The 14,140-nt window shown below is 38.7% G+C and overlaps 1 protein-coding gene and 1 long non-coding RNA gene across 2 annotated transcripts in view; one reads left to right on the forward strand and one right to left on the reverse strand.

Annotated features, from left to right (window-relative positions):
- Positions 1–201: 201 nt before the first annotated feature.
- Positions 202–4,053, reverse strand: LOC111342953 (uncharacterized). The gene is made up of 3 exons (XR_002696002.2): positions 1,730–4,053; positions 1,288–1,569; positions 202–944 (listed from the first exon to the last, which is right to left on the reverse strand). It is a non-coding gene; the product is annotated as an uncharacterized LOC111342953 (long non-coding RNA).
- Positions 4,054–5,280: 1,227 nt separating this feature from the next.
- Positions 5,281–14,140, forward strand: part of LOC111342858 (uncharacterized) — a 32,248-nt gene continuing 23,388 nt past the window's right edge. Inside the window, exons 1-9 of the mRNA XM_022949986.2 lie at positions 5,281–5,412; positions 8,811–8,975; positions 9,343–9,433; positions 10,408–10,634; positions 11,011–11,373; positions 11,748–12,070; positions 12,370–12,508; positions 13,207–13,544; positions 13,753–13,894. Coding sequence (XP_022805721.2) covers positions 5,304–5,412; positions 8,811–8,975; positions 9,343–9,433; positions 10,408–10,634; positions 11,011–11,373; positions 11,748–12,070; positions 12,370–12,508; positions 13,207–13,544; positions 13,753–13,894 — 1,897 coding nt within the window. The 5' untranslated portion in view covers positions 5,281–5,303. The remainder of the gene's footprint in view (positions 5,413–8,810; positions 8,976–9,342; positions 9,434–10,407; positions 10,635–11,010; positions 11,374–11,747; positions 12,071–12,369; positions 12,509–13,206; positions 13,545–13,752; positions 13,895–14,140) is intronic.

Below are 14,140 nucleotides of genomic sequence, written 5' to 3' on the forward strand. Positions count from 1 at the left end.
TTCGCTCTTGGCGAGGCAAAAAAGGAGAATTGGAAAACAACCAAACTAGCTTCTGAAACATGTGTCCTAAACCCTTTTCACAGGAAACAAATTAAGGAAAATTCATCTTATACGGGAAGTCGAGAGGACCGCTCTTAGGGAGAGTGGCATTTAATTGTTATGACACAGATATTTCGATGAAACACCACAACTTCCTCTGTATTGAAAGCATAATCAACTTCCTCTGTATTGAAAGCATAATATCTTGACTGTGTATCGTGTTGATAATGCCTTTCAATTAATCACTTCGTCTACACCTAAGAGAAAGTTTTAACACTCGAAGGTAAAATTTGTATGCAAGTGCGGCATACAAACAGGTAGCATCCCTGTTTTGATAATTTTCAACCACGTGACAAAAAAGCCACGACGCACGCCACTAAATCTTCCGGTGGATAAACAGAGCAAAAAAAAAAAAAAAAAAAAAAAAAAAAATTGGCGTTTGCGCCTGTGAATTCTTGCAATTCTATATCACTTTCCGAGTATTACTCAACTTTGAACGGTCCTACGAAGGTAAGTTATTATGAAAAGGTACATATTTGGGGTTCGATCCCTACTTGTTAAAAAAAGCGGATTGCAAGTATTACAAGTATTAGCCAAGTATTACATATCCCGATATTGTCAACTACCTAGTCATCCAAACCTCGTGGAAAACCGGGCAAGAAATGAAGGCTTGGAAATCAATGGATGCTCATGATTTCTTCATATCGGAATGGGTAAATAGTATACGGACCAAGTATCTTCCCTGACACTGTCTTCGTTAAATTGACATGAAAACAGTAGTTGACTCTTCATTTTACTAAGCTGTCGTTGTAAGTCATGCATATACTTATTCAGCATGTCCAATAATTCACCAGTTGTATCTGTCTGGCATTGCTGATCGACAACATGAGGTTCTGACGTGTCCACTAGTAAGCAATAAAAATGAATTTATTATAATGTCTTATTTATTTTCTTGCTATTGAGTCCGCACACTATTTCCATGAGGAGTTTAACGAGAAATACTCAAGTACAGAGTAAGGTATTATACTTTTACTTAATTTGCCTTTTCTTTCGGTTAAATAATGATATAAACGGTTGGTAATTTTGATTTTACTTCATGAACATAGTGTAAGTACTCTATAATTCAAACACTCAAAAATAATTCAGAGACAAAAAAATCAGAAATATTGAATTAAGAATATAACTTAATAGTAAATAAATAAGAGGAAAAACATTGTAAATTCAGCTGAATAGAAAATCCCAACTTACTAGATATTTTAGAGGCGTTATTTTGCTCTGATTAAACCTTTTCAGCCTCAAGTCTTTCAGCCTCTAGTCGTTCGGCTTCAGGTCTTCCCGCTTAATTTCTAGCAGCCAAAGCCTCTGCTTCTTCTTGTTCTTCTTAGATTTTCCTCTTCTTTGTCTCGCGATGTTCTGCCCGATCATTACGTATTGCTTTTTCAATGTCCTTTTCAGTAATATTGTTATGTCCTAGCTTTAACGATGGTGCCCAAACTGGGTCTGTTGCAGATTTAAAACAAGCTGGTTCCCCTACAGCAAGGAATGTAATTTGATATGTTTAGAACAAACGGCGCGAACACACGTGGAGGCCGTGGAATAAGGCGAACATTCTGCGGCCGTAATTTTTAATAAAATATAATCATAATTGACCAAAACATAATTCTAACCTAATGTTCTTTGTATTACTAACCTTTTCTAAAGTGATCGCTACAAACGCAAGTATTTTCAATGGCTTTTTCGTCCAGATCCTGAAAATACGAACGAACCAGAGGCGTCTTCACTCTATGCAAAGTTTGTGTATGGCCTCTACTTGGGATATCTCGATGCCTGGAAGTCGAAAAAATGGATACACCCCTTTGTCCCTTACACTATTATGACCACAGTTCTTAACCGCACAAAGATAATCCATTAAAAAAGTGTTTAGAAGAACAAAGAATATTGGTGACCTCTGACTCAGCGCTTTGTTTCGTCCACCTGAAGATAGTAGGGACTTCAAGATACCTGGACGGCTGTTTCAGAGGACATCTGACCGGAAGTAATTTTACACGTGTAGACTGTATTGCGCATGTCTGCACAACACGTGTTGCCGTCCAGTTGTTGTCGAGGACTTCAGAATTGGAGATTTGCCGTCCACAAGTGAACGTAAGCACATTTGACGAGCATTTCTTTTAAAATTCATTATTTTTCAATTGAAAAGGCTGTCCTTACTGTTATTTCTTGTTCTGATAAACAAAAGTTAAAAAATTGAAGTGTAAAATACCATCGCGAATGAGTGTTTGTTTGCTGTGCTTCGCAGTGATGGCGAATATGTCAACTAAACTTGAATGAAATTGAATTTTCTGGCATCTGTTTCCAGAATTATTTTGGTCACTCCATGTATCACGTAAATTACTGCTATTCATCATAAATGTTCAGCCATGAGTTAAATTCTTCGCACTCGTAGTATGGCAGCTCTAAATTAACTGGCTTATTAGCTTCGTACAGAAACAGGAACTCTTCGTCGGTCAGTAGCTTTTCTGCGTAAGCAATAACAATCATTTCGCGAGTCTTTTTAAAATATGCCATGATTTACGAAAAGAGCTAGAAACTTCAGGTTCACTGCCGTCCTCCGTTCAAACAACCCGCTCCTTAACCTAGAAAGTTTCTCGCCAAGAACGTCGGTTTCGGCCCAGTCCTCTGCGCCTAATATTACCGTCCTCGAGGTCAGCGGTCCAGATATCTTAAAGTCCCTAGTATGGACCTTAAGCGAGGTCGACGAAAAGGACGACGACGACGAGCCGGAAGTAATTTTACATTATCAAGGGATAGTGCGCATGTCACGATGCCACTCCACTGTCCACCGCTCGTTGTCCACTGGAAGTTGAGAACGTAAAATCGTGCATTTTTACGTCGACTAGTGAACGTGAGTATTCATTGGGCTATTTTTTTCTCCGTTTGAAAGTTTTTGTCCCCAGAAAACCGAAATAATTTAGGAATATGCCATCTAAATTAGCAAGAAATATTTTTTCATCATAGTTTTGGCCGTAACGTTTTGTAAATCGCTTTATTTTTCTTTCTTTTTGTAGGCACTTCTTTAATTGAACCACGTAGGTTCAATTTCAAGAGTTGTAAAAAATTTGTTTAGGCGATTATTCTGGCCGGATCTGTGGTAGCACGTAAAGCTATCTGGAATTTGGAGGACCTCTGCGAGTAATGAAAGGTTATGTATTCTGAATCTAAATTGTGCCACACCCTCTGAATCGTTCATGTCTTCGAGTGAAAACCTGCCACAATTCTCGTAAGGAAAATCTGGATTTTTTGGATAGTATTCTTCGTATAACAGCAACAGTTCTTCATCATTTAAATATCCATGGAAGTGGCTAAGGAGAAAAAAGCTCCTGAAGTTCGTGAAAAGAAACCGTAATGGTAAAACTGGAGATTTCAAAAAATTTTTTTCATTTGTTTACGGTCACGTTCACGTCGAGAGCAGCTTAAGTTCGCTTTTTCCCGCCCTTTTTTTACCAGTGAACAACAGTCTCGACCCAGACTTCGCGCAGACATATTCGTCGTCGTCGTCGTCGTCGTCGTCGTCGTCGTCCTTTTCGTCGACTTTGCTTAAGGTCCCTAGTCTGTTTGTCCACCAGAACTTTTGAATACCGGTGTTCGCAATTGGTATGACGCCACCTGAAAACGAAGAATTTGATGTTCGACGTGTTTCTTGTGATGTATAGCCTTCGAACTTCCTTTCACAGGTTTGACCTTCGTATAAAGCGGGCGATTTTGAGAGAAACTGAAGATGGAATACTTTCCTCCCTGTAAATGATAGCATTAAAGCTCGAATTTAGGGTTCAACTTTGACCTAAATGTCACCATGGGGGCGCTCATAATCTTTTGTAAATAACACGACATGCGTTTTGTAGATAGATGATATTCTTTTCCATCTTATCATACTTTTACTCAGAAAGTTGCCTTGAGCAAAAAAAATGTCCCTAAAGCAGGATGAATTATTAAATGTACAACAACTGTGTTTTTTTCCCAATTGACGTAACTGCAACATAAACACTGAAAGTCATAAACAAATTAGTTACTACGTGACTTGTACGTCACGCTGGTTAACGGATGTTGGACGAAGTCACATACAGGAAGACCGAGGCAGTCACTATGATGTCATTCTACTCTCGGCGCCCATCCGCTTCGGAACTTTTAACTGGACTGGCTCTTAGCTCATTGACTCAGGCTTTGAATTAGTTGAGCGAAGATATTCTTATTGTCGGCGTGTACCTATTCATTGGCAGGCCGTATATGCTGTTGTGTTATCGCATAAGCTTCGAAATCCAAACTCATTGTCGGACGAAATGGCTCAAAAAGTTATGCTTCATAGGGTGGCATATACCGATTAACAGAAGATCACGTAGGAATTTTTCACCAACCCGTTTTATTTTCAACCAAGAATGACATGTAATTTAAAGTAAGGACCAATGAAACAGTTCCAGGTTCGACGCCAACGGCATGTTTCGTTTGCTGACGGGTTAGGAAAATGTCAAGCATAGGTTTGCTTTTTAGATGAAAACGAAACGCAGAGAAAAACTTTGACTTTGATCATAAGTCATCGATGGTATATCTTCTCAATATAGGTTGATTTTAAGATGAAAACGAACCATAAATTTACCCTAAATGTGGATTACAGGCTAATCAACATCCAACGTAACAAACACTGGCCCGTTGTTTCGGTATGTGTTCCGGTTGCGTCATACACCATCTATTTTTATGACATAAACACCAGAACACCTGAAACATTAGAACTTCCCTTGTCGTATTGAGAGCACATTATCTTTACCGCATATCGTGTTGATTACATCCCACACTAATCCTCTTTGCCTATACTTGAGATGATATTAACACTCGAAGTTAAAATTTGTATCAAAGCGCGGCCGTGCAAATGCCTCTTTTTGACCTTTGACTGATTTCGTGCGATATTTGTAATTATAGGCCTCGAACTTCCTCTCCCTGTGAGACAAACAAGAGATCGAATACTTTCCTCCGGCAAAACGATAACTTCAAAGTTCTACTTGAGTGTTAAATTTTTTACCTATGTGCCATTAAAGGAGCTCTCCAGTCATGACTCCTGTGCACGTTGTGAGATTGCACATGTTCCATAGTTAAAACCTGAAGAAATTCTCGAAACTGCAAAAAAAATAAGATTGACCTCTTGATATCCGCCTGGTGTATGAGGCACGTTCTGCTCACGGGCGATGACGACCTAATTCTATAAAAGGTGAAGGGATATGGGCACAAACACAACAGTGTGTAGTAACATCTTCAATGAGGAGCTCAGGATGTTGCTTTGGAAAGCTTTAAGTTTGATAACTCTGCTAAACAGTTTTTTATCGGCAGGTAAGGTTTTATTAAGCAGCGTCAGTTTGTTGTCGATTTTTAATCGAATACCTTTCCAATGGAATAGTAATATTCTTGCAACTAATTCTTCAGTTGACAACCTTTACACAAAAAATTCGTTACCTTATCTCGGGATTCAGAAAAAAATGACGAAGCGTGTAATATCAAAAGCCTTTTCGAGCACTTCTGTAACTTTCGTAATGTAAAAGGGTTTCAAGTCATACTCTTACGCGCTTTTGACAAGCGAGCAACTTCTCTTTGTAACTTCACCGACATTCAGAATTCAAAACCCTCCGCGCTGCTCTCATTCGAGCATTTCGCTTTTTTTTTAATCACAAAGCCCAACAAGAAACACTCTGCGGCATCATCAACATTAGAAATTCGCGACTTTCGCGTCATTATCGACCGAGCTAAAACAGTTTTCAGATTATAGGCCTATATAGATTGTATATGTGCACGATCCTTCGCAGTAAAGTACTATTTAAGCAATAGTGAAAATCAGACCTGAAAAAAATTCAGGCCTGTACGAGATTCGAACCACCGTCTGACCTCTGCGATACTAGTGCAGGTCTGATTTTCACTATTGCTTAAATAGTGCTTTACTGCGAAGGATCGTGCACATATACGTTTCATAACCGCAGTTCATATATATGTATTTCATATATATTTGTTGTTTATATAGATTGTGCTAGGAAAAATATATTTTGCCACTAACATTGCTCCATTTTTCTCCGAATTATGCTTATTTTTACATAAGCTCGGATTCCTTTGTTCTTTTCGGGGAGAATATATTACATACTCCCCAAATCAACTGTCTAAAAAGCTGGGTGCGGCTTTGATTGTTTGAAGGGAAGAGCGGGGCTAATGAACAGCTAATTGAAATGCGGGAGAATTATGTATTAATATGTAATTTAAATGCGAGGGGATTAATCTATAATCCCCTCGCATTTAAATTACCTGTTCATGAAGAACAAATTTACAGTAAATACAGTGAATTTGGAGGGTATTCGTTCTTATCCCTCTTCCTTATGTCATATACAAACTTGCTCAGCCAAAACGACAGTTCGAAATTGCACAGTGTCTTTAAAATTCCACTGTTTTGAGCTACCACGAAAGTGTCGCTGTCATTTATTGGCAACGAGTTTCGCTCTGTAACCCAGTCACCCAAACTCGTGTACTCCATGAAGTTGCCCTTTTAGTGTTTTGTGGTATTCTTCCTTCATTCCTCGCCTGAATTTCCTTGTCTTTTACACTAGTGATCCTTAGGCCGGAATCTTCTTTATCTGTAAAAAGTCGGTCAAAAGATCCTCGGTGCGCAAATTAAAATTGTCAACTACTTTCTCGTTGTCTGCACCCACAAATAAAGACTAAGTTGTTTTTCGAAACCCCAATTGAGGTGCTGCCACTAAAACTGCTTAGAGTAACAAACAGTTCTGACCATGAATCGCTCAACATTGCTAGCCTCTTCCTAGCATTCACTTACGAACAAGACGAACAACTAATTCGAAATGCGACTTTAAAAAACTAACATAATTAAAAAGCCGAGAAACTTGTGAATCCCACTAATGCCAGCATGGAGTGTTGGAAAACAAAACAAACATGAAAAATAGAGCCATTTATCTTCAGTGTATTTTTGCATCCCTTGAAGAATCCTCGCACATGTGAAAATAAGCCATTTATCGGCCTGAAGCGAGGGGTTATGTGATTTATTCCCCTCGTGCGTTGATTTATTCCCCTCGGGAAACGCACGAGGGGAATAAATCAAATAACCCCTGGCTTCAGGCCGATAACCCTTACTTGAAACAATGCTCGTTATTAAAAAATCATGCGACTTTTTCATAGTAGTACCAAGGTGGTAATGTTACTTTGTGAATCAGGGAGCTAAATAAAGCAGAAGTATTGTTAGCTCAGTACATTTTATGTTGCAGATGGCATTAAGTTAGTAAAGAAAGAAAAGAAAAAGCAAAAATAAATAAAATAAAATGATTAGTGAGGAAAAGCAACTTAGCAAAAAGACACTACAAATTATTCATAATTGTAATGAGAAATACTTGTTGGGAAAGTAAAACTATTGCTCAGAAATAAAATTACAGCTTCTCAGAAAAAAAAAATTACAAACTAAGGTGGAAAGTAAAAACTTCTTTATTATCCTGGTTATAATGGACATTTTGTACTTAAAGCATACCTCGGTTTATTCTTCCTCCAGTTGAGCCAGTCTTTGTACTTTTGGGGGCTTCAGTCCCATGCATGTTACAGTCGTAGGTTTTTTGGCCAACTATGATACATACAGTAACTAGTGGGGATAGGGTGGCCGTGCTACACGGGCATGTTTTGTCTTCTTTTCGGCGAATCTGACCGAAATGCCGTTGACAGGCCGATTTATACGGTTCAAGCCACTGCTTTACAAACCTGATAGTGCAGCGTCCTCGGATCACCGCTTCAACCATTCAAAGATCGTCTCATTTTTAGCCTTTGTGCATAAGCTCTTTTATAAACAAAACTTAGTTGCCACGGAGCCGCCAGCGAAAAACAACAATTTCATATCGTGTGCAACTTCAGTTCGGCTTTGGCAAATTATGTAATTGAGCTTAAGAACTATTCAAAAGGTGAGCCGAGTTTCAAAGCTAAGTTTACAGTATTCTTTCTAAGTTTTGACTTTTTACGCTGTCGATTTGACTCACGGCGAAAAACATCGTAAAAGTTATCGGCATTTCATGGTTTCGTTGAGGTGTCCGCTGACCATTAAAATACTGTATCGTGCCCTTGAAAAACGTATTTCCGCGGTGTCGTTTTATATAAATAAGATCAAACCTGAAGTTAACAAACAATTACTTTTCTAGCATTTTAGTTCACACCTTTAATTTCATGTTTGTTGTCACGCTGTAATTAGTACCTGCTTTTGTATTACATCATACTGTAAATATTTTATTCATCTACTTGTCTGTTATATAATTACTCACGTTCAGTTACTCATTGATTGAAAATGGCATAAGCATGCCGAAACATGTCTCTAAAAATAGTTGTATATTTCTTACAATATTTATCCTACTTGCTACTACTACGACCTTATGGAAATACATATTTATTGTTAATAAAGCTTGATCTTGATTTTGAGTTTTATACTTGCACTGATAAAACATAATTAACTACTGCACTTAATTCCATACTAAAAGCAGTGTCAAAATGTTCGATGTTAGTTTTATTCTACTCCCTTCTGTTTCCCGTGGAAGTGATGAATGGGACTGACGCAATCTTTACTTCCGGTGTGCCCAGTCCCTTAAATGACGTACGAATCAGTATCATCGCCTGTAGCTTTATTCCCCCCAAGACATTGCAACTGAAAACAGGCTGAACAATGGAACGAACTTAATTGAACTGACTGTTCGGTTTGGTTGCAGCATCTGCTCCAGCTCCTGCTATAGATGTATACATTAAAAGCGAAGGGTATTATGATCGAGGAAAGACACCAAACACACGTGGAATTGCTTACGTCAAGGTGAACGGCGAGGATTACTCTCGTCACGGCAGAGGGCATAACGTTGTTGTTGTGGACGGTGCAACAGGTGTGTGTGTGTTATTACGGTATTTCTTACATTTCTTTATGATTAGGGAAATCTCGACAATGGGAACACGGAAAAAGCTCCTTGGCTCAGGCGAGATCTAAGTGGCGTCTGGGAGCTTTTCAAGCTAGCTATTATTCTCAGCAGAGTTATGAGCCAAAGAGCAAATATCGCCAAATAATTCCCGAGAAAAAGTCGAGGACCTTTTTTCGACCACAAAAACAGGCATAAGTTCATGTTGTCATGGACCGAGTCAGATTTTTGTCCAGGACTTTTGCACTTCCTTGATTCGGTACAAAAGAGGATTTACATTTCTTTTATCTTGTATAATTTCCGGTTCTCATACTAGCTATGTTTTTTTTTCTCTCAGGTGTCGTTCTTTCTTCAAAAGTTTTCGACACGAATGGGAAAAGTAATGCCGGTAATGACCTGAGAGATTACCTCAACAGCATTAAAGGAAAGTAAGTAATTTCATTTCAGGTTTATGGTGTAGTTCTATCATTTTAGCCTTAGAAAATCACACCTTTACAGTGATGCCTAACTCTTTTAGCCCAGGTATCATATAGAGTTTTAGAAATCATGTTTCTCGAACAGAGGACTCACCGGTGTAATGATCACTTCCGGCCATGTAATCTAGGACTCCTTTCGGTCGCAAGACGAGTCGGGTGTGCGGTTACCCAGCTTTTCCTAAACTTTCGTTGACTCATCTAATTTTGCAGTGCAGTTATTTTCAAGTAAATTATAAAATGTCAAACACATCATTCGTCTAGCCTTTATTGTCTTGACAACAGCTGGACTGGAGAATTACCTGTACCAACTACATTAAAGAAATCACTGAGTAACCGAAAGAACTGAAAGAAGACCTAGATTACTTCGCCGGAAGTGATCTTTACAACCAGCATTTTGACATTGTTTTCCCCACTGGCACTTAACTCTCCCAGTCTAATACCGTTTACACCAGCAAAACATGTTTAGAAAAACCAGATTTAACTGAATGAAAATCATAGAGAAAATGAAAAAGCTGAATGTTACCTGATGTTTAAGTTATCACAAACTTGTAAACCTTGTACGAAATTTGAATTTTACCAACATCAATGAAAACAACTTCTATGAAGAACACAATTCTGAGCTGAGTTAAACAAAACAACTTTAAAATGCATTTTTGCTTTAGTGTGAATGGGACATAAATCTTATTGTCACCACTGAGCAAGGTGTCCTTGAAAATCTTCGTTAATAAGAGAGTGCGTGGAAAAGTATGACCTGGTTCACCGGTTCATGTCGCTTCATTTTGCGTCTGAAACTCCAGGTTTCGTTATGTAAACTCGTTACTAAAACGCTTTTCACGATCTTGGCTCGTGTTAGAAGTCGAACATCAAGAGCTGACCTTTAATTCTTTCCCATGGATTGAATAATTTTTTATTTTTCCTTACTTTAGCAAAATTGTTTTGGTCGCCGTTCAAGAAGGGGGCTGGCGATTTTCCTCATCAGCGGTTCGCGCTCTCAAGAGGCTGGGGGCTAGTGGTTCTGTTCGAGGAAGCTATCGGTCTTCTTTTGCTTTTGCTGGCTACGCAGGCACAAGACAATCGACGTGGGTGACACAAAAAGAAAACGCAAGATATCTTGGGCCCAGTGAAATAACTCTGAAAATTCCTCTTTCATCAAGTATGTCAACTCAGTATAGTCTAATGCCCAACAAGTGAATCTTTAAGATCGCTTAGTGCCTCTTTTGTTCTACAAGCTACCGATGTACATAAATCAGAGAATCAAATATCGTATTTGGTTTTCTACCTTGATCGACTAGTGTTCAGGAAATGATGTGCTTGTCAGTTAAGTTAGTCCTCTTACTCACACTAGGCGAGCATTGATTAAGAGAGGCGCAAAAAAGTGAGAGAGAACGAGTTTCAGAGGCTGCGAGGATGGAAAAAACATGCACAAGCAATTGCAGACCTGTGAAATTGTTTCTGTGCCCTGAGTTTTTTCCCTGAGTTCAACGAAAACAACTCTAATCATAGGAAAAATAACCTTGTCTAACTTGCAGGAGACTATAAATGCCAAAACCAAACTCTACCGGGAGACAAAGGCGTCATTTACTCACCTAACTATCCAGAAAGGTACCCAGATGGGCAATATTGCATGTGGAAGATCATGTTAAATGCATCCTATCAAGTGGCCTTAATGTTTACGCACTTCAGTCTGCAATCTGAAAACAACACAGACGCTGTTTATGTTTACGATGGCACCAACCAAACAGGCAAAGAGTTAGGAGTGTTCTATGGCGGTCAGCTTCCCCCCAGGAATGGAATTTATTCTTCCTCAAACAGCCTTCTTGTAATATTCAGATCAGATAAGAATGGTTCCTTCTATGGGTTCCAAGCTTCTTATAACGCTGTTAAATGTTCTGGTAAGAGTCTGTCCATTGACACTTTACAAAATAAGTATGTACAAGTTTGAGATGTATCCAAAGAAAATCCTCGAGCAATAAACTGATTCAAAACACTCCGAAATCTTACAGAAATTTTAGCATTCTGCCTTATGTTATCGTATTTAAACCTGTCATGTAATGTTACAAGTGAAGGGGGAATCAAAGCTTCGTTGAATTCGTGAAAACAGGACGTGGCTCTCGGGCTTGAACTTTGCACAATGAAAGAGATTTGTTGATTTTAATTTAGTTTTCAAGACATGAATATGTCAAGAGGAAGCTTCTACATGAGTTATTAATCAGAGTGTGGCGCAAAAAATCAGCTGTTTGACCCCTTGTATTTGATAAATTCGCAGGAGCCCTTGGCATGGAGAGTGGCGCGATTTTAGATGCTCAAATAAGTGCGTCTTCGCGAATGAATGACAACAGCACACCAAGACAGGCGAGACTGAACTTTATTGAACAGGGCAGCAAGCAAGGGGGATGGTCGTCTCGTGTAAATGATCATAAGTCGTGGCTTCAAGTGGACCTTGGCGGTTATACCACAGTGACAGGTGTGGCGACTCAGGGGAGGAACTCTTCAATATTGCGGCAGTGGATAACAACTTACACGTTACATTTTAGTTATGACGAAGTAATCTTCCAGTTATACAAAGAACCTAATGAAATGTCAGCTAAGGTAAAATCTCTTTGGATGATAGTTTTGTCTCCTATTTATTCTGTCTAAAATCTTCTTTGAATAGACTTCTCAGCTTTCTTCGAGAATTCATGAAATAATTAACCCGAGACTTACCCTCATGTACCATCACTCAATCAACAAAAACTAAACATTAAAAAGTGTAACGAATAAGTGAACCTTTGGACCTACCGACACACTCATCTCGCTGCATCAGTATTTTTAAAGTTTGGACATGAGCTCCTTTTGTGTGAAGGTAAGGTTTCTTTCCAAGCTCAATTGGTTTTGTTTTTAACAATCAGGTATTCCAGGGAAATCAAGACGGTGATACAGTTGTGTATAACAAGTTGATCTCGCCAATCACTGCTCGTTACATCAGGCTATTGCCAGTCACGTGGCACAACCATATATCACTCAGAATGGAGCTCTATGGGTGTCGAGGTATTTCATAAAGTTATGGTCTCTCAGTGAGAACAATCTGCGGTTAAGTATTTCTAAAGAAACCACAGTTCGAAGACGCAGGTGTGCTTCTGGTGCTTGAGAAGGAAATTTATGATGTGACATAACCGAGAAAAGATGAAAAGAAACGGTTCCAAGAAAAAATTATATACAAAACTGATAAGGAAATCTCTTCGTGGCCGAAATGTTCGAATTCCTGCCAAACCTCCTTTTAAGGTTTTTCTGAGTTATTTTTCTTTTAAGCAGAGAAGAGAACCTTATTATCTTATTTTACTCTTACCTTAAATCTGTAATTTTTTTTTGAAAAAAGGGGCGGGTGTTTGAAGTAGTAGTCTAGAGTGCCAACTCTACATAATTGTCAGCGCTTAGTTGTCTCAAACTTATGCACGACTTATTATTTCTATAATTCTGCGATCTATTATTTTACAGACCCACAGCAACGCGGAAGCTACACGTTTCATAATAAATAATAAAATAATTCAGAATAAAGAAGCTAAAAATTGTTACTGGTGAAGTCAACCAGGCGTCTGACCTCCAACGGATCATAAGAAGGGACCAATCAAAATTCGTGTACAAATTAAGCTTATCATATGTATCATGATAGGTTACAGTGAAGAACTGTTGTTTTGAAAGTGTCCTTCACGCATTATTTTGTTTCCTTTCTGATCAAACCCTTTCAGGTTGTTCCTCACCACTTGGCATGGAAAGTCAGGTTATCTCCGATAGTCAAATCACTGCCTCCACCTCCGCCTCCCGATGGTATTACGGTTCTGCTAAATCTGCACGGTTGAACTTGGGCGGCTGGATTGCTTATGGAGCTACTCATAGACAATGGCTTCAGGTGGATCTTGGAACTTACTCAACTGTGACAAGTGTCGCAACTCAAGGAGTAAAATTGTACCGGTACAGGTGGTACTGGTACCAGCCCGAATTCTGGACAACTAGTTACAATTTACAATACAGTGATGATGGAATAGCCTTTCATTTTTACAAAGAACCTGGAAAAACTCTACCTAAGGTATACACAGAAAGTAATTTAAATACTCATGGACTGAGCATGATAATGTGATTGTTTCAGTCTAAGCTGGGTTTCATGAGAGAAGTAATTGACTAGTATGTTATCACTTTGGGTGTAATGCTACCTTGAAACCTTTTAATGTGTAAACCCTGAAGTAAAAAAGGCGACTTTAAGTCTGTCTAAAATTATATTATGTTTCATTTCACAGGTGTTTAATGGAAATCAAGACTACCAGTCAGTTGTGCGTAACAAGCTAAAACAATCAATCAGAGCTCGTTACATTCGATTCAAACCTTATAACCCAAACAGTTATAACCTCGGAATGCGAACCGAAATATATGGTTGTCTAGGTATGAACCAAATATTGTTTTATTCCGGATAATTCGTAGGAAATAGATATTTCTTATGAGGAGGGGCAGCTCTTAACACATTCGAAGCTCAACGAGAAGAAACCCTGTTACAAGGTTAATAACACATACCACAGTTCTCTAACTTAAGGCCAAAGCTATACTGTCACATCAGCTTTTAGACAAAAAATGTTTTTTTATTGTTCCTCTTGAAAATATTAATTGAAATGGCCTTTTTTCTCGCTAAAG

Source organism: Stylophora pistillata, chromosome 3, assembly GCF_964205215.1.
Source record: "Stylophora pistillata chromosome 3, jaStyPist1.2, whole genome shotgun sequence".
Lineage (NCBI taxonomy): Eukaryota > Metazoa > Cnidaria > Anthozoa > Scleractinia > Pocilloporidae > Stylophora > Stylophora pistillata.